Genomic DNA, 26,529 nt, shown 5'->3' on the forward strand with positions numbered 1-26,529 from the left:
ACAACTCCTTGTTTGGGATAGTTGGTGCATGGTTTTTCAGCACCCTGTGAGAAAGTTCCACGTGGCAGCTTTGCATTGGGGCTTGGGATGCTTTATTAAGGCTGGGAGGGGCATCCGACCAGGAATTAGAAGAAATATCAAGGGCCTGAATAAACTGCTGAAAGAAGATTCCTGAGTTGCGTCTTCCTTGCGGGCAAGGGGTCGCGACACATGGTGTTGCCCACATAGGAAAAGAGAATTGCTTTTTGCTCCTTTTATTACCCAGCTTTTGAAAGATAGTGTTTTTAGTAAAGGGGGGGTATTTTAATAGTATTTTTGGCAAGGTCAAGACGTTGCATAACATGGCATCTTCAGTTATAGAAATAACCCCAAATGTTAGCTTTTTTGGTTACTCTGACACAATTAAAAAAAGGAATGCCTACTGTACTAGGGAAGATGCCAGGGCTACTCTCACATTCTACCGCACATTTAAGGAGTGGAGCATGGCATAGACCATTTTTTTGCAAGCAGAAGGAGGGGTGCTGAGCTCACAGACTGGGACCAATAGTGACAACCAGCTGGTGAGCACCTGCCCTTTAGAGCCCAGGAGCAGAGACACTGCCCAGAACACAGTAAGACTCCCAAGTTCACAGAACAGGAAAAGAAAAAGGGTGAGCTTGCCCACAGTTCCTAAACAGCAGGTGTTTGCAACCAACACTTCAAAGGTGGGTGTCATAAGGATGGGGCTGTAGCTCAGCGGTAGAGCGCTTGCCTAGCACGTGTGAGGCACTGAGTTTGATCCTCAGCACCATTAAAGGTGACAAATAAAACAAAGGGTATCAAACAAAGGTTCATCTACAACTAAAACAAAGTATTTTTTCAAAGGTTCGGATCATAGCTTCATATCTGTGTGTATTGTGCGGGGCAGGGAGGGGGATGCTGGGGGCATTCTTTTTTTCTTCTTTTTAAAAAAAGTAGTTGGCAGAATCCCTTTTGAAAGCAACTAAATCTCACCGAATTATAATAGCCAAACTACAATGACGAGTTCAGGCAAGGGAGAGGGAGCATTGCTAATGAGGAAAAATCATGCTATAAACATAGGGTACCCACGGTCTGCTGCTTTGAGAATATTTTAGTCCTGGTCCTAAATCCTCTATCTGGGAAACCAGGACAAATGGTCACTGCACCGCGGCGCAGGACCCAGGCCGAGAGTCCAGAAAGCGCCTGATGGCACTCCAACCCTCTACTGGTTTGTCTCTGGCAGCTCCTGAGTTCTGAGCTGCTATTTGTGCTTTCAGTGGGCATCACCTTACCACCACCACCGCCACCCGCTTCGTCCTTGGCCTTTGGGGCCGGGAACGCAGCGGCAGAGAGGCCGGGCACAGGCACTCGCACTCGGGAGCTGTAGGGCGGCCTGCAGCGGGCGGAGAGGAGGGGCGCCCAGCTCGGCTCGCAGCGATAGCTCAGCGCCACACCGCTGCGCCCGGGCCCCTGCTAATTGCGCGGGCTCCCCACTTGGGCTTCATGGATTCTCAATCCAGCTGTGTGGTGGTGACCGGTAAGGCTATATTTTTGTGCATTCCCATTTGCTGCTGCTTTTAGCCTGCACCTGGAATGCGCACTTGCTTGATCCTGGTCGTAAACAATTCCCTGAGGGGAAAAAAGAGGGGCAACTGGTGGTGCTAAAAATTCCAGATGGAGGCTAACTTCCTGCTATGTCCTATTAAAAAACAAGAAAGGAACAGAGGCTTCCCTGCTTCTGTGGCTCATTCGTTGCAAATAACTCCAGGGGCATGCACGAAGGTGCCCGCGTGTGGCTTAGGCTCAAACCTTTCCTGTCTTTCAGTTCCTCAGGGAGGAAGCTGAGGCTTGCACCGGCTGTCCCTGAGTCTAGGACCCGCTGGCTGGACATAAGTGGTATCCTTAGGAGAGCACTTTCATAACAAGGAAGAGGGACATACTGGCTCAAAAAGATTAGGACCCTCACCAGACTCTCACAGTACCTCTATGGTGACCCCTCCCCTGCACTTCCCGCTCCAACCCCCAAAAGAGAAAGGAGCACACGGTTCCACATACAGAATGAGTTTCTTACTATGGGAACCCTGAAGCCCCATCCCCACCCCTGTCATGAGTGGGTGCCTCTGAACCTCAAAAGGTCAACTTGGAAGAATGATAGCTGTTTGCTCCTGCATTTCACAAGCAAATCTAAAGCCACCCCACTACCACCACTGTGCCTCACAGCTGGTCCCTGGGGGCTTGAACTTTCCTCACAAAGCTCTTTATTTATTTTTAGTTAGTCACCAAAGCTCTTTATTTTTAGTTAGACACATTTAGCACATTTTATGTTTTTTTGAATACTGTTGGATGAAGGAAGCATTCAACAGATGAAGATTCCTGTATGCATGAAAGTCACCCATCTTAATTGAAAGTTACCCATCTTAATATTTTCAGATTGCAATTCAAACTTCTATCAACCTTCTAAAAAGAAAATTCTTTTGAAACCCTTTTATCTCCCTCGTTCTCATTTTGAGTCTAGAAATTGAATGATTCAAATTACGTTTGAATTCCTAAGGAAACTGTACTCCTAGTCAATGCAGTGCTTGTCTCAAATGAAATATGGGTATTGAAGCACCATTGCCCCTCTTAGAATCACACCCATGCTTTCCTTTACGTTGTCAGCCTGTGGTTTGCCAGCAGACTCTAGATTGTTGATGATGTACTTGATAATCAGCCACGGTCTGAGGATGTCCACCAGGCTCCAGAGTATGACCTCCTTTATTGGAAATGTTCTGAGCTGCCCAGGGCAGCCTCTTTATATAATTGGATTTGCTTAATGTGTAAATCTCACCAAGACAATTGGCACATAGACAGATGATGGGAAAACCAGGGCTCTGGCAAATGGTGTCAAGATCAAGGTGTTCTTTATGATTGGCACCAAATGATAGCAATGAAAGGCAGAGGAAACCTGCCTCCAGAGGGCCTCTCTCATTCCCCTAGATTTCTCCAGCTCTTTTTTGCAAGTTCCCCTCCAGAGCTGACAGGTTGACAGTGAGATCTGACCCAGCAAAGCAAAAGCTTCAAACCTTCACTTATTGATTTGTTTTCCTAATTAAAAAAAAAAAAAAAAAGAGGTGTAATTTTTGCTGATGTGAATATGATTCTAAAACAGAATGTGCTAGTTCTGTGTGCTGCGGCATTTTTATTATCTATCCTAGGAGGTACCTAGGATTTTTTCCCCTTGTTCTCAATATTTCCTATTGCCTTTCTTTATTTGCTGACTGTTGCCCTAGGAGTTAATCATATTTATCTTATAGAAAAGTCAGAGGTCTCCTCCTCCTCCCCCTCCATCTATCTTTCTAGTGCTAGGGATTGAACTAGAGGCCTTGTGCATGCTAAACACACACTCTACCACTAAATTATCCTCCAGACCTAAAAGTTTTACACTTCTTTTGTAGAGGGAGGGTACCAGGGATTGAACTTGGGCACCTGACCAGTGAGCCACATCCCCAGCCCTATTTTGTATTTTATTTAGAGACAGGGTTTTGCTGAGTTGCTTAGGGCCTCTCTAAATTGCTGAGGCTGGCTTTGAACTCACCATCCTCTTGCCTCAGCCTCTCAAGCCGCTGGGATTACAAGTGTGCATCACCACACCTGGCTTTTTTGTTGTTGTTTTGAATCTAAGAACTCTTTGCCTAGCCTAAGGTCCCAAGATTTTTTTCCCCCTAAATGTTTGTATAGTTTTACCTCTTACATTTAAATCCATAACCATTTTGAATTCATTTGTGAATGAGGTGTAAGGTTTAGGTTGAGGGGCCCAGTGTTTTATGTCCAGTCAGTCCAGTACCATTTGTTGAAATGGTTGTCCTTCTCTGAATTTCTTTTGCACCTTTGTAACAATTGTGCACATTTATGTGGGTCCAATACTGCGTTCTCTACAAAGCCTACTTTTCTATTAGACATTTGTGCACATATGTCCCAACCATGCCCCCACCCCCAGCCTGGCAGTGAATAGGTCCCACCTTCCTTTTCGACTTCTCACTGTGCCTTGCACGAGGACTCTGAGGGTGTTCCCAGATTGGCAAGGTTGTTGGAGTTAGTTGTCCAGGACCCACAATGACCTGAGGAGTGAAAGAGAATCTTATGTGGATGTGGCCTTGCTTGAGAAAACCTGGGTGTCTTTGGTTTCAGGTTTTGGGCCCTTCCGGCAGCACCTGGTGAATTCCAGCTGGGAAGCAGTGAAGGTAACACCCCTCCCCCACCAGACCCAGATGGCTCCTTCTGTGACTGCTGAGAAGGGCCCAGCTTGCAGGCCCCTTGGTAACCAGAGCCTCACAGGAGGAGACAAACAAATCTGTGCTCCTGGGAGAATGGTTTGTCTTTGGTCCCTGATTGGGAATTGCCTACCTGCAGATGCTCTTCCCACCTCAGTGGTAAGAAAGGAGGCTGAAGGGACACTCCTAGGGACAAGAAAGGCTAAACCAAGATGGATTCCGATTGTCCCCATCTCTGTTGTCTAAGGGGCTGTTGGGAAGTCATTCTCTCAGCCTCAGTTTCCTCAGTCATAAATGGGGGAATAATCATGCTGATATTGCAGGGCTGTTTTGGGGACGCAAAGAGGTAAGTGTGCTGAGCACTTTTATATGGGCGGCTTTGTTCACGCATCGTGACCTGCACAGGAAAGCACTGTGCATAAACCCTGTGCTTATTTTTAAGGAAGTAGCTTCCCAGCGGAGAGTGCATCCTCCCTGATGAGGGCTGGGAGTCTCCTACAGAGCAGACCTGCTCCTCCTTAGGACAGTTGTCTGTTATCGGCCCCCACGTGGTTGTCACTTAGAGGCTCCAGATATTGACAGCTGTTTATTCACACGTTTCCTTCAATTTCATGCCTCTGTTGGGTCAAGCCAAGGGTGGGGTCTCCGGTCTATTCTCAGAGTTTCCCAGTCACACTGAAAAGGCAACAAAACCGCTGGTGTCACCCACCTACAGCAACTGTGGCATTGATTTTCTAGGCTGTCAGCACAGGTGCCATCAAGGGCACGCTCGACTTTTGAGTAAGAATTGGAGTTTTCTTTCTTACCATCAGGAAAAAGCTCAGAGAACCCCAGACCCACTGTCAAGCCTGGCTGCACCTCATGGTGCATCAGAAAGGCCAGCCCAGGGCCTTCAGGGGCCGTTGGGAGTCTGCAGCCAGTTCCTGCATAGAGGGCACTTCCTCTGCCAAGTGTGGGAAGGGCCTGCACCTTTCTGCTTCCTTTTGCAGTCATGATAATGGAAAAAAGCCGTACTGCAAGCTGTGGGACCCAAGACAAGACACCCAACTTTCCTGTGCCTCAATTTCCTCATCTGTAAAGTGGGAAGGTCCTGATGGCTAAGAGAGTTAACACATGTAAACCCCTTAGAACAAGGGGGCACATTGCCAGTGCCCACATATATCATTCTTCATTACTACGAGGCTATTTTATTAGGGTTCTTGGCTGTAGGGGAGTGAAATGTGAACAAAAGAGGGGATTACTTGAGAGGCTTAAGGCTCACCAGTAGGGCTGGAGAACCAGGGCAGAAACCCATGCAGGCTGGGAGTTTCCAGGATATGGCATCAGGACGGCAAACCAGACCCTCTGAAGGGTCTTTCCCTTCCCATTAGCTGAATGAGATAGAGCTTGTGTGCACTACGGGGGGAGCAGAAAGTCAGGACATCGCTGAAGAACAAACATGCCCCGCTCCCCCAAGAGCTGCAGGCTGAGGGGAGAGAGGGGTCAGCACACTCAGGACAGGCAGGGGAGGACACATTCCATGATCAGCACAGCCAGGAGCAATGGCAGCCAGAGATGAGACACAGACTCCACCTTTCTGCCAGACCCTTGAAAAGGGACTCTGGGTATCAGACACCCCTGACTATTGCACAGCCTTTTGCAGTTTCTCTTGATGATTTTAAATCTCAGACTTTCATGGAGATTCTTCAGAAAACTTGGAATGGAATCACCATTTGACCCAGTTATCCCACTTCTCCACATATACCCAAAGACTTAAAAATTAGCATATTATAGTGATGCAGCCACATCAATGTTCATAGCTCAATTCACAATAGCAAAGCTATGGAATCAACCCAGGTGCCCTTCAATAGATGAATGAATAAAGAAATGTGGTACCTATACACAATGGAATATTACTCAGCCATAAGGAAGAATGAAATTATGGTATTTACCGGTAAATGGATGGAACTGGAGACTATCATGCTAAGTGAAATAAGACAATCCCTTGAAAAACAAAGCCCAAGGTTTTCTCTGATATGCACATGCTGACTCACAATGGGTGGGGGGAGCCAAGGTTCACAGGATTGGAGTGGGGACATGGGGAGGATAAGAGTGGAGAAGACAGTAGAATGAATTGGACATAGCTTTCCTATGTTCATATATAAATACACGATCAGTATAACTTCACATCATGTATGACCATGAGAATGGGAAGTTATTTTCCATGTATGTATGATATGTCAAAATACATTCGACCATCATGTATAACTAAAAGAAAAAATAAATAAATAAATAAACCTCAGACTTTCTGCAAATGAAAATGAACCAAATGTCAGTTTTTAATCCAGTATCACCAGATATACGAGTCAGCAAAAGATTTTAGAACCTCATTCTCGAGCTACCAGAAGGATCAGAAAATTGCGTAACTCTATGTGAAATATTTAAAGAGTCACAAAAAGAAGAACAAGAGATGATTGAGAGATCACATAAATTGAAAAAGGGAATGAGAGAAGTTATTGAAATTAGAAATATAATTGTTAAAGTAAAAACTCAATAGTTGACTTATTTATTTTAAAAACTCACTATTTATTTATTTTAAACTTATTTATTTTAACAACTGACTATTCCTCTTTGCATTTTACACCATCTTCTGGGACCATTTCCTTTCCTTCCAAATATATACCCTTTGTGTGTTCCCTTTAAATTTATTCTATTTCCAGTTTAGAAATAGAATAAATGAAAGACACCAGACACACACACACACACACACACACACACACACACACAAACATATGTCATATGATTCTGTTTACATCTGTCCAGATTGGGCAAATATATTGAGATGAATAGTAAATTAGTGGTTGCCTAGGGTAATCAGGGGAGAGTGTTAAGGGGGAATGAGAAGTGTTGGTGGATGGAAATTAGGTTTCTTTGGGGGTGTGAAGAAAAGTTTCAAAAATTGATTGTGGTGAGGGTTACACAAGTCTGTGAATACACTAAAAACCATTGAACTGTAGACTTGAAGTGGGGCAAGTGTATTGCATGTGAATTTTATATATATATATAAAATTATATATATATATATATATATATATATATAGAGAGAGAGAGAGAGAGAGAGAGAGAGAGAGAGAGAGGGAGAGGAAGGGAGGGAGATGTTTACTTACACAAATATATACATATATGGCAATTTAGAGACAGATGAAGAGAAATTAGTGAAATAAAAGACATATATGAAGATATTACTCAATGCATAACATAAAGAGATGAACAAGGAAGTGGGCAAAAATTAAGACAGATAGATTAGGAGGACAGAACAATGGGAATGGATGAGAAGCAATATTCTAAGAGATAATGATTGAGGATATTTCAGAACTGATAAGAGATATGATGATGAAACATAAAACATACCAACCTAGGACAAAGAAGATCCGTACCTAAATACATCACGGTAAAGCTGAAGAACACCAAAGACAAAAAGATGTTAAAGTACTCAGAGAAAAAAAATGGATCATCTATAAAAATGGATAGTCTAAGCCAGGTACATTGGCACATGCCCAGTGAGTTGGGAAGTTCAAAGCCAGCCTCAGCAACTTAGAGAGGCCCTAACAAATTTAGTGAGACCCTGTCTCAAATTAAATAAATAAATTAAAAAGTTCTGTAGATGTGGCTCAGGGGTTAAGCACCAGGTTTAATTCCTGGTACCAAAAATAATAATAATAAAAAAATAGGTCTGAAGTTGTAGCTTGTTGTTAGAGCGCTTGCCTCGTACATGTGAGGTAATGAGTTCAAACCCCAGCACCACATAAAAAATAAATAAATAAAGGTTAAGTGTTCATCTACAATGAAAAATATTAATAAATAAATAGATGATAGCCTTTAGTCTACTAAAGGGGAATTCTCCAAAACAACAATAAAAGCAAAAGAATATCAGTTGAGTAGTAACTTCAAAATGATGAAATTGTAACTGCCACAAGAAATTTGTAGCCAGCAAAATTATTTTTCGAAAACAAGGATGAAGTAAAGACATTCTCATAAAAAGCAAACATCAAGAGTTCATTTTCAAAAGGACAACATTAAGGGAACATATAAAGGATGTGTATTTGGAAGGAAAGAAAATGGCTCCAGAAAGATGGTGTAAAATGCAAATACGAATTTTAAAAATAGTGAGTTTTTAGGTAAAATCTGTATTCACATTATATAAAATAATAATAATAATAATAATAATAATAATAATTTTCAAGCTTAAAAAAAGGATTGACCTGGGTTAAGTTGTGGCTCAGTGGTAATGTGTTTGCCTGGCATGTGTGAGGCCCTGGGTTTGATCCTCAGCACCACATAAAAATAAATAAATAAATAAATAAATAAGGTATTGTGTCCATCTACAACAACAACAAATTTATAAAAAGAGATTGACCTAAAATATAGGGTAATGCCGGGTGGTATTCACCCAATTCTTCAGCCCTATGTCCATCCCATCATGGCTGACCCTCTGCCACGAGCTCATATCCATGATCTTCTCAGCCTTCCTGATAGTCCCCAAGACACAGACTAGTAACAGTCTGCTTAATCTCCTTGCTCACAATGCACCATAGAGTGGTGATTGGAGCAGAGGCCTTCTTAACAGTTGAAGACCCACAAGGAGCACTATCAATGATGGCGTCTGGAGCAGCAGTTTCCCAGACTGGCTGGCCCAAGCCCAGGCTTCTAGTGCTCTCTGCCACCCCTGTGTGTCTTCCCCACTGGTCCCTGCTATCAACCTTCTAGTTTCCCCCTCTTTGTGCTGTTTTTTTTTTTTCCCCCCTAGGCAGAGTCAGTTGTGACCTCTTTGCTATCAATTTGCAGGACCATTCTCTCTCCCTGGGCCATCCTGGATCATTCGGTGTCCTCCACTAATATGTCTGTAGTCTCTATTTGGATTCTGGTTTAGGTCCTCACTGGTAGTACCCACTGAATGTGCTGGCATAACGCCACGGGTGTCCATTAGCCATCTAAGTGGATGTATTAAGATAAACTCCCAGCTAGTTTATGGACATACATTGACCCATTATACAGATACAGAATTAGGCTGAGATGCATTAAACAATATATGGAAAGTACATAGCTCCCTGGGTCAACATAAGCACCAACGTATGGGGAACTGCATCAACATATCCCTATCTCCACAGAGGGGTTAACTGAATACATGTGTTCTAGGGGCAATGTGTTGACTGGCTACATGAATAGTGACATCATTCTTTTCTACTTTATTGCTTTATGCCAGCAAAAATCAAGCTGGTCAATGTCATGGGGGGAAACTAAGCAACATTTAATGAGCACTTACTCTGTACCAGGCACTGTAAATGGGAATGCACAGAATTATAGATAGTAAGGGAATATTTAATTCTACATTTGCAGCATTTCACTTAGAAGAATGAAGTGAGCTAGTAACAAATAATAACTTGAATGAATTTTTGTTGTGGTTGTTCATAAATGGGAGAAGAATGTTGGAAAACAATGGGAAATGTAGGAAATTAATAGAAATGCTAAAAATTTACAATGAAAAGAGGCATATCCCTGGAAACTTCCAGAAGAATGACTTGATTATATTTCCCAATAATGTGTGCCAAAGTATTTAACAATAAGGCTCCTGTGGTGGGCATCCTTCTTTCCCCAAGCTCAAATTTTATGTAGCTACATGTGCAGTGACTGCATCACTACCCATCATGATCCCCTGACTCGGTATACTCAAATTTTGGAGCTAGTACCACCTTATATTCATTCAAAAGAAATTACATCTTCAGCTTTTCTAGAAGTGCCTGAGTAAATAAAATAAGAATTTTGGAAAATATATCATGGACCAATTTAGCCAAGATGTTTTATAACTGCATTTAAAATCCACACAACTGGAAGGGCCAAGAGGTCAAGACTCTTGCCAGACTTGATAAACTTGATATTCAGAGTAATTCCTCTTTACCCCAAAGATGAGGTGGCTTCATCTTTATACATGTTGCTTTAAATGAGAACAACAGCAGTGATAATGATGAATATAAGACAGTGAACTAGAACAGTAAATTAAGTATCGAGCTGATGAATGCTTTAAGATGAAGGATGGGGCCGGGTGCAGTGCGGCATGCTTGTAATCCCAGTGACTCAGGAAGCTGAGGCAGGAGGATCCCAAGTTCAAGGCCAGCCTCAGTAAATTAGCAAGAACCTAAGCAACTTAGCCAGACTCTGTCTCAAAATAAAAAATAAAAAGGATTGGGGATGTGGCTCAGGAATAAAGTAGCCTTGGTTTCAATCCCTGGTACCAAAAAGAAGGAGGAGGAGGAGGAGGAGGAGGAGGAAGAGGAGGAGGAGGGTGGAGGGAGAAGAGGGGAGGAGAATATGGGCCCCTTTAACCCCCCCCCCCAAAAAAAGGACATGAGGATGGGTCTTGGCTTAGGGATGGGCAGGTAACTGCATAGCTTTCCTAGTACAAGTGAATTAAAGGTAATTGTGTGTGTGTGTGTGTGTGTGTGCGCGCACGCGTGTGCACATGCACACATATGGACACGCTGGAGATTGAACTCACAACTTCACGCATGCTAAGCATATGCTCTACCACTAATATACATTCCAGCCTCAAATCATTTGTTTTTCTTCTTTTTTTTTTTAATATTGTTTAGTTGTCAATGGATCTTCATTTTATTAATTTATATGTGGTGCTGAGAATCGACCCCAGCGCCTCACACATGCTAGGCAAGTGCACTACCACTGAGCCACAATCCAGCCCTCAAATCATTTCTTTTGATTCATTTTTATTTTCTTTCTCAAGAGGGTCTCTGTTTTTCAGTTTTACTGTTGCTGTGACCAAAAAACCTGACAAGAACAATTTTATTTATTTTTTTTTTTAAGAGAGAGAGAGAGAATTTTAATATTTATTTATTTTTTTTAGTTTTCGGCAGACAACATCTTTGTTTGTATGTGGTGCTAAGGATGGAGCCCGGGCCGCACACATGCCAGGCGAGCGCGCTACCGCTTGAGCCACATCCCCAGCCCAACAAGAACAATTTTAGAGGATGAAAAGTTTGTTTGGGACTCATAGTTTCAGAGGTCTCAGTCCATAGACGGTTGATTCCATATCTCTGGGCCCAAGATGAAGCAGAAGGGCACGATGGAGGGCTGGGGTTGTGGCTCAGTGGTAGCACACTTGCCTGGCATGTGTGAGGCACTGGGTTTGATTCTCAGCACCACATATAAATAATTAAAGGTCTATCAACAACTTAACAACAACAACAATATGTATATATTTTATATATATATATATATATATATATATATATATATATATATTTTTTTTTTTTTTTTTAAAGAAGGGCATGATGGAGAAAAGTTTTTCAGAATATGTCCACCAGAAAGGAGGGAGAGGGAAAGAGGGAGGTAAGCGGGAGTGCTCAACTCATTAGAGACAAAATACATACCAAAGGCACATCCCAGTGAACTACCTCCTCCAGCCATGCCCTACCTGTCTATAGTTACCCCCCCCAGTCAATCCATTCAAGTGGATTAATGAAGTGATAGGTGAAGGCTCTCATAACCCAATAATTTCACCTCTGAACTTTCTTGTGTTGTCTCACACAAAGCTCTTGGGTTGAGCTTTCAGAGGACAACTCATATCTAAACCATAACTGTCTCTATTCTTCCTACCAAATACCAAGATAGATAACACACATTTTTTTTAATGTAGCCCAGAATGGGTTTTGTCTTGTTTTCTTGATAAAATCAAGAAGGCCTGAGATTAAAAATAGCAAAGGCGAGGATGAAAGGAGACTCCTAGCTGCTCTACAGAGAATTTGCTGATGATAACAGCCAGCCCAGTGCCATCCATTTCCTGAGCAGCCACTTCAATGATTGTCCAGACATGGTCCTCCAGGTGTGGATAAACTGAACTCACTTGAACACTTTTCTCAGGATTTCTTGTACCTTTCTTCTCCACTTTGGTCCATGTGGGGTATGAGTCCATTTTATCCAAAAAAAAAAAAAAAAACAAGTAGTCACTCACATTCATGCTAACTCCAGTTCAGCATGATAGAGGACTGTTCCTCCATTCTCATTCTGAGATGACACAAGAATCCACAAAAATATTGGGGCAGTGCCTCCCTGATCACTAAGGGCCCTGTGCCCTGAGGGAAATGCAAGTTCCACATTTCATTTTCCATCACTGTATGTTCAACTATATCGAGAGTTAGACTAAGGTATGTACTTCTGAATTAATTGTTCTTCTTTGCTATATAGACGTCTCCCTCTTTATCTGCTGAGGATATGTTCCAACATCTCCAGAGGATAACCAAAACTATGGATAGTACTGAACCCTGTATTTACAGTTTATTCCTGTGTCTAATACCTCTCAGAAAGTTTAATTTATAAATTAGGCACAGTAAGGGATCAACAACAATAATAATAAAGTAGAACAATTATGACAATAAAATTAATAATAGAAGTTATTTAAAACTTATGAATTGTTTATTTCTGAAACTTGCCATTTAATATTTTTGAACTAAGACTGACCCTAGTTAACTAAAACTGTAGATAATAGGAGGATATAGAATGAATCTGTGCATGACCTCCTGTTCTTGTTCCCACCACTCAGCATATTTCATTGACTTGAAGAACTACTTTAAAAAAAATGTTTGGGCATCCTGACATTGCATGGATGTCACAGTCACCTGCATCTTACCCTTTGTCATATTTGAGCAGTACTTTTAGTTAATTAATTAATTAATTAATTTGGGTACTGGGGATTGAACTCAAGGGCATTCGGCCACTGAGCCCCATCCCCAGCCCTATTTTGTATTTTATTTAGACACAGGGTCTTGCTGAGTTGCTTAGTACCTTGTGTTTTGCTGAGGATGGCTTTGAACTTGTGATCCTCTTGTCTCAGCCTCCAGAATCGCTGGGATTACAACTGTGTGCCACCGTGCCTAGCTAGTACTTTTACTTTACTACTGATTCATACTATAAGGCTTGGCATTCCGTCTCTGGGGCTTAGATTTATTATTACATTTATTGAAATGTGTCAAGTCCTTGCTGAATTACTCCATCAGTATGGGAAATGTTCCGAACTGCTTATCTTGCTTCGTGGAGACCAGGCCGAAGTCTTGAGGTTATCAGAGCTCTGTGTTGCCCTAAGTGTGATGAATATTCGCTGCTGCTTACACAGTCAGCCATCAGAGGAAAGCCCATAAATAGGCATGGGAATCATGCAGATGACTTAGGACAGCAGAATGTCAGATTGGAACTGGGATTCAAAGGGCAACTCTTTGTTCCTTCCTATTCTGGACCAAGCTTTTTGGGAAACAAATAAGAAAGGGAAGGCTTATTAGCACACCTTTTCTCCACTGCACCCCCACACTACTCACGTTAGAAGCATGTTGCAAATCTTGAAAAACATCAGACACAGTGGGGACGCCACACTTGGGATTCTAAAACCTCAGAGGCCCACCTACGCCTGCAGGCTGAGAGCCAGATTAAGTACCATGAAAAGTCCTCAGCCTCTTTGATGACATCTGTAATCAGGCATGATGACCCTGTACACCCTGAGACAGCCACATAGCCTGCTCCTCTCTGAGGTGCTCTTAACTCTCCTGGCTTGAAGCCCACCCTGAGCCCTAGTGGTCAAACACTGTGCTCTCTCTCTCTGGGAAAGCAGATGTGCATGATGCTGTGTTTCCTGTCTTGCAGGTATTTGCAAAAAGATTCAGACAGGGACTAATGAACCTGAGGTGAAACTCAGGCACTGTGTCCCTGAGAGATGGAGAAATATTGTCAGGAGCCACAGATGCATTTGGGGCATCAGCCCTCAGCCAGTGTCCTGCTGGAACCGCTGCCTCTTCTGCCCACTTATAAAACTATTTTTGTCCTTTACCTATATATATATATATTTAAATATTTTTTTAGTTGTAGATGGACACAATACCTTTATTTTATTAGTTTATTTTTATGTGTGCCGGGATCGAACCCAGTGCCTCACACCTTCTAGGCAAGCACTCTACCACTGTGCCACAACCCCAGCCCACCAATATGTTTTTATTCATTCTAATTAGTTATACATGACAGTAGAATGCATTTTGACACATCATACATAAATGGAGTATAACTTCTCATTTTTCTGGTTGTACATGATTTAGAGTTACACAGATCACATAATCATATATGCACATAAGGTAACAATGTCTGATTGATTCTACTATCATTTCTAACCTCATACCCTCTCCCCTCCCTTCTGTCTAGTCCAAAATATTCTCCCTCTGTCCCCCATTGTGAATTAGCATCCATATACCAGAGAAAACATCCGGCCTTTGGTTCTTCGGGATTGGCTTATTTCACTTAGTATAATATTCTCCCCTTCATCCATTACCTGAAAATGCCATACTTTCATTCTTCTTTAAGGCTAATATTTCATTGTGTATATATGTCGAAGTCTTTTTATCCATTCATCTGTTGAAGGGCACCTAGGTTGGTTCCATTGTTTGGCTATTGTGAATTGAACTGCTATAAACATTGATGTGGCTGCATTACATTGATGTGGCTGCATTACCATAGTATTCTGATTTTAGGTCCTTTGGGTATAAACCAAGGAGTGGGATAGTTGAGTCAAATGGTGGTTCCATTTCCAGTTTTCTTTCCAGAGTGGTTGCACCAATTTGCAGTCCCACCAGAAATGTATGAGTGTATCTTTTTCACCACATCCTCGCCAACATTTATTGCTACCTGTATTCTTGATGATTGCCATTCTGACTAGAGTGAAATGGAATCTCAGTGTAGTTTTGATTTACATTTCTCTAATTGCTAGAGATGTTGAAATTTTTTTTTAGATATTTTTTGATTGATTGTATTTCTTCTCTGTGAAGTGTCTGTTCAGTTCCTTTGCCCATTTACTGTTTTTTTGTTGTTAAGTTTTTTGAGTTCTTAATATATCCTGGAGATAAATGCTCTATCTGAGGTGTACGTGGTAAAGATTTCCTCCCATTCTGTAGGTTCTCTCTTTTTTGTTATATTATTTCCTTTGCTGAGAAGAAACTTTTTATTTTAAATCCATCCCATTTATTGATTCTTATTTTACTTCTTGCGCTTTAGGAATCTTGTTAAGTAAGTTAGTTCCTAAGCTGACAGAGGGAATTTGGACCTACTTTTTCTTCCATTAGATGCAGGGTCTCTGATCTAGTGCCTAAGTCTTTGGTCTACTTTGAGTTGAGTTTTGTGCAGGTGAGAGATATAGTTTTAATTTCATTTTGCTACATATGGATTTCCAGTTTTCCCAGCATCATTTGTTGAAGATGCTATCTTTTCTTCAATGTATGTTTTTGGCACCTTTGTCTAGTATGAGATAACGGTATTTATGTGGATTTGTCACTGTGTCTTCTATTCTGTACCGTTAGTCTATATATCTATTTTGGTTCCAATATCATGCTGTTTTTGTTACTATGGCTCTGTGCTGAAATTTTTTGGGGGAGGTACCGGGTGGGGATTGAACTCAGGGGCACTGGACCATGGAGCCACATTTCTAGCCCTATTTTGTATTTTATTTAGAGAGAGGGTCTCATTGAGTTGCTTAGTGCCTTGATTTTGCTGAGGCTGGCTTTGAACTTGCAATCCTCTTGCCTCAACCTCCTGAGCCACTGGGATTATAGGTATGTGCCACAGTGCCCAGCTGTAGTACAACTTAAGGTCTGGTATTGTGACACCTTCTGCTTCACTCTTCCTAATAAGGATTGCTTTGTGTATTCTGGGTCTCTTATTTTTCCAAATGAATTTCATGATTGCCTTTTCTATTTCTATGAATAATGTCATTAGGATTCTATGAATAATGTCATTAGGAATTGCATTAAATCTGTATAACGCTTTTGGTAGTATGGCCATTTTAACAATGTTAAATCTAACCTTTATCTGTATTGATAGAATTTTATGGAACTTTAGAAGTCCTTCAGATATGGAAAGAGTAGGCTTAGTTATGATACCAATTTAATTTTTGGTCCTGTCTATAAGACAGGGGTGATTTATAGTGGGGTTGGGAGGGGAGCATGTGAAGTTTAGATGAACTCTAGATAGGGCAAAGGGGAGGCAGGGGAAGGGAGGGGGTAGGGGGTGTAAAAAAGATGGTGGAATGAGATGGACATGATTTCCCTGAGTACATATATGAAGACATGAATGGTGTATCTTTGTATACAACCAGAGATGTGAAGAAATGTGCTCTATATGTGTAATATGAATTATAATGCATTTTGCTGTCATATATAACAAAGTAAAATTAAAAAAAATAAAATTAAAAAAAATACTTGGAGACAAACTCTCTAGAAAGATAGAGGATTGGGAAATATGTGGTTGATGACTTTCATTCCTGAATTTCTAAGGCAAGACTGATCCACCAGTTTGGAAGAGTGGCTTAGAGGACACACCTGTGGAGAATGGAACTTTGACATTGCTAGTGCAGAGTGGTCTTTAATCAGCATTCCAAGATCCCCACAAACAAAGGGAGGGCTCTGGTCAGCCTTCAATGGTGAATTTCACGTTTATGGAAGCATCTCCTTTGTGCCTATTTCTGCAACTCCTCCTTTTCAAAATGTGCCTTCTCTGGACCTCAGTTTCCTCATCTATAAAACGAGGACACCATCCTCAGGAAGATCTTTGGGAGATGCTTGTATAGTGCCAATATGAAGTAAGGGTTCTCCAGGGGCAGCTAAGATGATCACCAGACTATTTTAGAACCAGAAAAATAGTACATTCATGATCATTGTAAAAAAAAAAAAAAAAAAAAAAAAAGCTTACAAGTATAGAAAGAAATGAGCGTCAGCCTTAACTCTGTCCTCAAGAAAACCATTTCAGTATGTTCCTATTTCCATCAAGGGCTATAGGAAACAGTATAAAATTCTCATTGTTTTACTTATTCTATCTTGGAATTTTCTTGCAAAGTCATTTTTTTTGGGGGGGGTACTAGGGATTGAACTCAGGGGCACTCTACCACTGAGCCACATCCCCAGTCCTATTTTATACTTTATTTATAGACAGGGTCTCACTGAATGCTTAGCACCTCACTTTTGCTGAGGTTGGCTTTGAACTCATGATCCTAGTGCCTCAGACTCTCGAGCTGCTGGGATTGTAGTCATTTTAATGGCTGTGTTATACTCCAATGATGGTTACCTTATACTTCATTTCACCTTTTCCCTCTGCAAGGTCTCCCTTCCCCCGCCAGTGGGTGCTGGGCATGGCAGCCAGGGCTTTGCACACGTTATACAAGTGCTGTACCTTTGAGCTAAATTTCAGTTCCCAAACATCTTCTCTTTCCCCCTCCTCTTCCTGCTAAGCCCTACTGTCTCTGGATTTAGCTTCTCTCCTCACATGGAGACCCCAAGCCTGGATGGGACTGGAGGCCAGGTGTGGGTCTCAGCTATCCCTGATGGCTCCCAGGTCTTTTCTGACCCAACAGGCAAGGGGAGTACATGATCACTCCCTCTTTCCTTGTTGCCTCCCACTATATCCACTCAAATCTTCAGACATAACTCCACATAGAGGGCATCTCACCCACATGCAGTGACAAATGGATTAATGTTGAAAGATGAATGGAAGGAAGGAAAGGAAGGAGGGTCAGGAAAGGTGAGAAGGAGGAAAAGCTGCAAAGCTAGGAGAGAAGGGAGGGAGGGAGACAGAAAGGGAGAAAAGGAGGAAGGAAGAGGAAGAAGGAGAAAGCAAGAACAGTAGCAAGGGAAAGAGGGAGGAAGAAAGGAAGGAAGGAAGATAAGTTTTCACACACAAGCCTCACTCTTCTGGCTCCATGGAGAGTTCCTTCACTGGGCAACTCCTGCCAGTTGTCTAAGTCCTAGGTAGCCTTCTCTGCCCCGTAGCCCTTGGCCTTCATGTCTTGCTCAGTCATCACAGGGACCCTAGGAGGGAGGTCTTATTGTTATCATGTTTCACAGAAACTGAGGTTCAACAAACTCCAAGAGTTTGCCCAAACTCTCTCAGTAGTGGGTGGAGGCAGGGAGTTCTGGCTCCTTCTGGCCCCACGTCTTTGTACTCAGCCTTCTGCAGCCCAGCACTGCCTGTGTCTACTTCATGCTTCTCCTCTGAGAATGTGACCAGGCCCTGAGCAGAGGAGGCACTGCAGGCTCTTGGGAGTTTTTCTGGAACTTCTGAATGGAGGAATACCTCCATGCATCCTGTGCTTAGCCCCACACCCTCATTTGATAAGGGAAGAAGCAGATCTTGGAAAAACAGCAACTGCTTCTCCACACCAGCTGGTGCCACAGTTCTGTGGATTTGAACAAATGCAGAGAGCAACTGGTGTCTTCCTTCCTTCAGCTCCCTTTGAGAAACTGCCATGTGTTTCTGGTGACCAGATTTCGGAGGTGGAGGATGGAAGAGAGGAAGAAAGAAACAGGAAGCCAGGTTTGCTCTTGTCCAGGAACTTTGCAGCTGTGGGGTTCAGGTTTTCTGGAGGCATTGTGGCTAAAGCCGTGGACTGGATTTCACTTTGGGCCAGGGGTTATTCCAGGCTCTGTCTCTCCTCGCGTTAGCATAAAAGATTGCAATTCTAGCTGAGAAAATGTGCCAGTTCGGAAGGCACAAACCCATGGCTCTCTCCAATTCTGTGCAGAACCAATACTCCCTGTGCTGAAACCACCAGCTCTTCTCAGCAGAAATGGTGGTGGCAGCCAGCAGCCTGAAGTCTGTGCAGAGTGTTATCACTGCTTCTGACAGGGCTCATCAAATTCTATAAATGCCACTTTCAATAAATCCATCTTGCATGAATTTTTCAGATTAAAACAGGTTCATTATAAACACTGGTCCCTTCTATAAAGTCCCAACTATGTGCTGCTAGTCACTGTGCCTAGTGAATCATCTCATTCAATGTTCATGAAAATTGTGAATCATTTCATGAAAACCCATCTGACTTTCAATTATCCCCATTGTACAGATTAGAAAATTAAGGAACTCCAAAGTTAATATGCCTAACTTACTGGCTGCATGGTGGTAAAGCCAGGTTTCAAACTCAGTTCTTTCTGACCTCAAAGCCCATGCCATTTCCTGCAAACACTTGGGTGGCATGTGCTCCTTCTCCCCAGCATCATCCTTCCAATCCAGGCTCAGAATGACTGCCAACTCTAGCTTATTTTATAAAATGCTTCTGTCTGCCATGCACAGTGCTGGTGGCCTAGGACACCAGGTGTATGTGGGGGGTGGGGGGCCAGGAGACAGAATTTCAAGAGCAGGAGTTTCCAAATGAGGCTGAGCCTAGGTTCTCTCTATGATTACAAGCTGGGAAAGTTTCTTCAATATTCCAAAGCAGACTCTTAACACTGCATGAGCTCCTTGAGGGCAGGACGCAGGCCCACAGAGGATCCCTGTAAGTGGGGCCCAAGGGTTCGAGTTATAGGGACTCCCCTTTGTCCTCCATCAACTAAGTTAAAGCCAGTCTGCTTCTTTCTACAGGAGCTCTCCAAGTTGGGCCTGGGGACTAATATGGCGGTGGAACTACGAACTCTGCAGTTGCCTGTAGATTACAGGGAGGCAAAGCAGAGGGTCACCAGAATCTGGGAAGATTTTCAGCCACAAGTAAGTGATGGCTAGAGAGGCAGAGGGCCTTGGAGGCTGATGATGTAGGGGAGTACAGAGGTTATGAACTTCCTGGATCCTGGTGCTTGGGTTGATGGCTGATGTGCAACCTGTCCCCAAGTCCCATTCAACAGTGTGAGGTCCTGATATTGTAAGTGATAAACCCAGCCTAATTCCATCTAACAGTAAGTTTCTCGGTTTAAGCTGAAATATAGAGTAGGGTCTGCCTGGCCCCTGCACTGGGGATTGAACCCAGGGGCTTTTAGCCACTGAGCCACATCTTTAGCCCTTTTTAAATATTTTATTTAGAGACAGGGTCTTGCTGTGTTGTTCTGGGGCTTGTTAAATTGCTGAGGCTGGCTTTAAACTCATGATTCTTTTGCCTCAGCCTCCAAGCCGCAGGGATTACAGGCTTGCACGGCCAAGCCTGGCTAAAGCAGGTCTTAAAACCAGGAGAGAAAGGAGAAGAAAAAGAAATGGAACTCAAAGAGTTTCCACCTAAGGAAGAGGCTTGGGTTGGGCCCCACACATGCCCATTCAGGGAAGGCTGGTTTGAGGTTGGACATGAAGTAAATATCTCCTAGGTCTGGGAGAGTGACTGGGAGTGTGATTCACCAAGGGAAGGCTTATTTTCAAACCTATATTCTCAACCTATGTCAAACTTATATTTCTAAACTATATTATCTGAACATAATTACTTGGTACAAATACCCTGGTACAAACAGCCCTCCCCCCAAAGACCATAAGATGAAGTTAATAAAACATATACCATCACACTGTTAAGGCAATGCCCCAAATGTTTTGATAAAATACTCAGCAGCTATTTTTTAAAAGGAAAAATAATCAGTTCAAATAAATTCTATCAAGATTTATTGGTCTGTTACTAACTTCCTTTATTAAAGTTTCATTAAAAAGACATATGATTCCACTAAAATTCTAAGCTTCTCCTATGGTAATCTTAGATAGTAGCTCCCCCCCCCACCAAAAAAAGAGAGAATGAATACATTACTATGTAAGAATATCTTGAAATGTAAAGGTATTTAAATATAAATGCAGCATGATTTCTAGTCAGCTAAAAGCCCGCTGCTTTTCCTTCTACTTGTATTAATTAGAGGACATAGGCAGGGGATTGTGGGTTTTCTGGGTGGATTTGAGGCTTGAGATAGTTTGCACTGAGAGCTGGGGTCTCCCACAGCCTGGCCCTACTGCATATCTAATGACCTGGTTTCTTGTGATGTCTCTGCTATTCCATGTGTTCACACAGCTTGCTGTGCATGTGGGCATGGACACCTCTGCCAAAGTGATCTTTCTGGAACAGTGTGGCAAGAATAGAAGTTACCAGGATGCTGACATCTGCGGCTTCCGACCTGAGGGCGGCGTGTGCCTACCAGGTGGCCCGGATGTGATTGAGTCGGTGGTCAGCATAAAGGCGGTCTGCAAGAACATTGTGGTGGAGGATGTTGATGTGGCCTATTCCCGAGATGCGGGCAGGTACACTTTGCAGAAGCGTCGAGTGAGCAAGGGGAGGGAATGATTTTCAGAGTGCCATCTGTCTCCTGAAGGGAGAGAGCCATCCAGTTGGCTACTTGATCACCCACCCCTTTGCTGCAGATAAGCACAGCTTGGGTTGCTCACACCCTGGCCTGAGGTCTTATTTCCAGGACCCCTCCCTGTAACACAGGCTTTGGAGCATTATTACAGAAGAGTTGGAAAAGCAGGTTTTGAGAATCATGTGTATTTTGTGGATGTTCATATATATATATATTTTTTTTTGTGGGGGGGGGGGGCAAAATTCTGAGTTTATTTGGCCCCAGATAAAGATTAGTTTACCTTTGCATTTCCAAATTCTGATCTTGGTAGGAATTTTCTCCCTTCTCCAAGTAATGAATAGACAAATGACTCAATAAAGACATGAATGATGGAGAGATTTACTGGGGTAACAGTGTTTTGGATTAGTTAGTTGAAAGTCTGGTCATTTTCTCTTAATCACTTGTTGGTCATGAGACTAGGAATCAGTTTCTGATTCATTCCAGCCCCATGTTCTTTCTGAGGCAAGAAAACCCAAACTTAAATTTCCCCAAGTGGTGGTCCTCCCTCATGGTTTATTGCCAATTCTGTTTACATTCTGTGGAGTTAGAGGTTGGTATGAGAAATGATGTGGTGATTCATGTGGATGTAGGTACGTCTGTGATTACGTCTACTACCTCTCTTTGCATCATGGAAATAGGCATGCAGCACTCATCCATACCCCTCCGCTGTCACACTGGCTCCCTGCCAGCCTGCTAGGAAGAACCTTGAAAGTCATTATCCAGGAAATGCTGGAAGAGACTGGGAAAACCTAAGCTTTCAACCTGATTTGCAGAAAACCGAACAGCCAAAGAGAAGCAACTAGGGGATGTCTGCTTTAGAGAAAATTAAACGTTTCAATGATGTGTGTAGAGTTCAGTTGTGCTTTGAGAGGCTTTTAAAAAATTGCTTGTAAAACAGTTTACACAGAGGGGAAAAAATTCTGAATTAGCTCAACAAAATCACAAAGTTATTTTATTGTCAGAAGAAAAAAGAACTCTCTAAAAGGCAGACATTGCACAAGGGATTAACTAAGTTATGTTTTTCATGGCTATGAAATCAAATCCTAGCATTTTTTTCTTCTAAAGGGCACAGCAGTGGGGCTGTATGATTCTGCCAGATTTCCAAGACCACAGACCCACTTTGCAGAGGCCATGGGAACTCAGGTGCAGCCACTGTTCTAGGTGCCCTCTGCCTGGCCTCCAAACAACACACCCAGGCCCATGAGTGGCTTTAGAAGTACTGAGTTGCTGGTGTTTGGTTATTTCCTCTTTTGGTGCTCATTTTAACCATTTTTAAGTATAGTTTAGTGGCGTTCACTACACCTACGTTGCTGTGCAACTATCACTACCATCTATTTCTAGATCTTTCTCATCATCCCAAATAGTACCCATTAAAGACCACCTACCTATTTCTTTCCTTTCCCCATGTTATTGTTTAGCTCTGGAATGTCCCTCAAAGTCTCATATGTTGAAGAAATTGTTAACATTAGAATCCTCTGCCACAGAGTCATACAGATTAAACCTGCCTTGACCTGACTTTTGTCAGTGAAAGGTCTAGAGAAAAGCCTACAAATCAGTCAAAAATGAAGTACAGATTTTATATTATATGTATTCAAATTTTCTTTTCTTTTTATAGTTTTAGTTGTAGGTGGACACAATACCTTTATTTTATTTTTATATGGTGCTGAGAATCGAACTTAGTGCCTCACACTAGTGCTAGGCAAGGGCTCTACTGCTGAGCCACAACCCCAGCCCTGTATTCAAATTTTCTTCCAGCCAATTTAATGGAGTGAGAAAGACTAGCTTCCCTGACTTCACCAGCAATTTGCATCCTCAGAGGGCTCAGCTGTCACAAATAAGGCGATGCTTTCTTAGGGAACACTTGCAAGTGACATGTGTGAATACACATGCTGCCACACAAGTGTGGTGATGCTTCCAGAAGGGAGGAAACAAAACTGAAGTCAAAAAGTGCGTACAGAATTTTTTTTTATTTAACTTAAACCATGTAGTACTTTAACTACTAGAAAAAAGCAGAGTAAGAGAAACTAAAGTTGCCTTAGCTTCAGCCATTCAAAATAGACAAAGTTTCTTTTTTCCCCCATAATGTAAAGAATCCAGAGTATATAGATAACAGGAATAAATTCTTACAACAGAATATACAAAAACATTTTGAAATTTTTTTCATCTACTGATTTTTTTATATAAACAGAGGATTTCTTAGGAATAATTTATACACAGAAAGTCATTTTATGTAACAAATTGGCCATGTTATTACCTTTTTTTAAAACTTTTTTAGAAAACTTTTTTAAACAAGAAAACTCAGAAAATGCATTATTTGCGATGCATCCATTCCATCGCGCCTTCTGGTTTTTTGTTTGTTTGATTTTTTAATTCCAGAGGTAGACAAACTCTGGCAAACCTCTCACCTCAACCTCACTGGCTTAGAAAGCAGACAGGTGTTTTTGCCAGGCATCTGTTCACCTGTGGATGTGTCTGCACAACACCAAACATCCAAATCAGAAGCTGAAAACAAAAATCAAATGGTTTCTGGAACTTTCTCCTATGGAGTGCAAAAATTCCAGATGTTTCCAACAATGGGAATTTTGTGGAGTTGTGTCAACATGGCCAATTATTATTGGGAACTAGAGGACATGGAGTCAAACTTAAAAAAAAATATTGGCGTGTGCTATACTTTTTATTAAAAAGAATTTGTTCTGTATGGGAAAAATGTATCTTCGGTGTTCTGCCTTAAATAAAAATAAATAAGGTCTCTTCCTTGTTAGAACAAAGCATTCACCATAATGTGAGGCACAGAAGCAAATGGCCTGTGTGCCCCAGAATCTTTTGTGTGATCACTGTGAAAACCATCTGCAGTGCCCTGAAGTCCTTCTATCTGTATGGCATTGTGGAACAAGGCAACAACCACGCCAGTCAGCCAGATGCCGCAGTGTCCTGCCCCAAAGGGTGGCAACACCTCTGCTGTTTCCATGGCCAATGAGGTTCTTTTCTTTCCATCTGTTAAGGTCACTACACTCCAAAGGGAAATAAATGACCAGTAAAAGATCCCCTACCCAATCAGAGGGTTCTAGAAGACCAAGATACTGAAGATACAGAACTACTTTTGAAAATCATCATCATTCCTTTGTTATATAGGGCACAAAGCATTGGGGGAAAAGAGGGTGAGCCATGGCCTGGGTCCAGGAAAATCTTTTTTTTTCTTTTTCTTTCTTTATTTTTAATTTTTTTTGGCATATTGTAAAGCTAGCTAGTAAAGAGGTGTCCTAAAAAATGGATCACAAACACACATTTGCACACAGAGAGAAAAAAAAGTGTCTTTAAATTATTTTTAGCAATTATAAACTACAAACATTTTATAAAATTATTCTATGTTCTTACAAAAATGCAATGAAACATTTAATTAGTTCTTGTAAACCAGATCTTCGTCAACTGACTACCCGTAATCTACTGGACTTAAGAGCCCTATTGGAAACACTAATGAGTGACTAATTAAAAAAATGTATACTGGAAAGATGCGGACACACAAATGTGGACATACAAATGAGTGATTATTATGTTCTTGCAGAAACAAAATAAAACAAAACTCTAAAGTCACGCCCCAGAACTGACAACTCAACTGGTGAGTGTGATATAGTTCGCATTCTTGAACAATGTGATTTAACTCTGTAGGTTTCCAGAGCAGGATGTTAGGTTTATTTGTTGAAACCAAATGCCCATGGATGACTGTTGAGCCTGGATGTGGTCTGATACCTTCAAAAGGCATCAAGTTCAAAACACTGCCCATGCTTCTTCCAAAGCCCTGTACCCTTCTGCCCGCAATTCTTCTCTTCATGTCATGATCCCTGTTAACAATGGTTTCCTAATGCCTGGTCATTCCACCATTGAGGAGCGTTCATTTCTCTAAATGACCAACTAGTCATCCAAGTTGGAGGCCAGAAAGGAAAACTTCTGGCCTATTCAAAGTCTGTATCTTCAGCATCTCTGGCAACAGAGGTTCAATCTAAACAACATCCTCTCTTGAAGTTCTCATTTGTACCACCGACTAGTTCAGAGTGGAGTAAGAAAGTTTGACTTTCATCACTGGTTCTTAAGGAGTGGATCCCTGGTCCAAGTCTCCCAATGCTGCTTAGCCCAGGAAATGAAAAGACAGCTGACAAACACAAAAGTAACATTAACAAAAGCACAAACCCCAAACCTTAAGTGCGTTACTGGGACTGCTGGAATGGGCCAAGGCATACCATGGAGTGTTACTGTCAACTGGAAGGTGCCTACATTTTGGAAAGGAGTTGCCTTCAACACTGTCTGGTTGCCCTAAGCAGACCCAGAAGTGAGAGCTGAGCACTGGGGATGAGCATCTTAGCCTTCTCACTCACCTGAGTCAGTGTAACTTGGCCACCATGGCCACCAGTCACAGAGGTGGACTGCTAAGAAAGAGGCTTTGGTGGATCAGACTGGCCTACAATTTGGCATCATACATGGCTCATCGATCTGTTATCCCAGAACCAACAAAGCACAGTGCCACATATCAAGCATTTTGCCATTTGGTGGTTTCTCAATAACCACTTTTCTATTTTATGGAGCCGCTTTTCCAACCATTGAAATGTCGTCCCGAGTCACAAGAAACAGGATGGAAGGAGAGGCCGGTGATGGCCACGAACACAGTCTTCTATCTTCCAAGAAGGAAGCGCTTTCCAACTGTGTGTCAAACATCATGACATCCCATAAGGAGAACTGGCATAGTCTGGGTTTCACACAGCTCAAGTTCGCAATGTCTCTAGAATATGCCAACTCTTGTTGCCTCAGGGAAGGGCTGTATGTGAGAATGTCTTAATGCTCACATCAACGCAGTGATGTGCCTCAGTGGTTCACGTTACTTCAAGCAGTGTGAGCTGCTGTCAGAAGGAGGTTGCATGGAAAATGCCACAACTCAGCTTGATAAGATTATTTGGAGCACACAAAAGAGAAAAATCAAGAAGAGGTGGGAAAATCAGCATAAAATTAGGCTAGAACTGTGGATATATGATGCCTTGGTATAGTCAAGGTTGGTGGGTTGGTCCAGTAAAATGACTGTACCATCACACAAACAAAATTTTCTTTTATTGAAGTGTTTCTGAAGCATTTGTTATGATGGGCACTACACTGTA

General features: G+C 42.1%; 1 protein-coding gene across 1 annotated transcript; it reads left to right on the forward strand.

Moving 5' to 3' along the window:
• Positions 1-1,339: 1,339 nt before the first annotated feature.
• Pgpep1l (pyroglutamyl-peptidase I like) lies at positions 1,340-22,233 on the forward strand. The gene is made up of 5 exons (XM_076851405.2): positions 1,340-1,537; positions 4,168-4,220; positions 19,677-19,799; positions 21,064-21,290; positions 21,979-22,233. The coding sequence occupies exons 1-5, from the start codon at positions 1,504-1,506 to the stop codon at positions 22,139-22,141; spliced, it is 600 nt and encodes a 199-aa protein (XP_076707520.2). The 5' UTR covers positions 1,340-1,503; the 3' UTR covers positions 22,142-22,233.
• The last annotated feature ends 4,296 nt before the right edge of the window (positions 22,234-26,529 follow it).

This window comes from Callospermophilus lateralis, chromosome 3 (assembly GCF_048772815.1).
Source record: "Callospermophilus lateralis isolate mCalLat2 chromosome 3, mCalLat2.hap1, whole genome shotgun sequence".
Taxonomy (NCBI): domain Eukaryota; kingdom Metazoa; phylum Chordata; class Mammalia; order Rodentia; family Sciuridae; genus Callospermophilus; species Callospermophilus lateralis.

Bases quoted from the DNA above. Each gene is read 5' to 3' on its own strand.
- Pgpep1l (XM_076851405.2), top strand. From the start codon at position 1,504: ATGGATTCTCAATCCAGCTGTGTGGTGGTGACCG. The intron at 1,538-4,167 runs GTAAGGCTATAT...CTTTGGTTTCAG, and splicing joins CAGCTGTGTGGTGGTGACCG to GTTTTGGGCCCTTCCGGCAG. The intron at 19,800-21,063 runs GTAAGTGATGGC...GTGTTCACACAG, and splicing joins GGGAAGATTTTCAGCCACAA to CTTGCTGTGCATGTGGGCAT.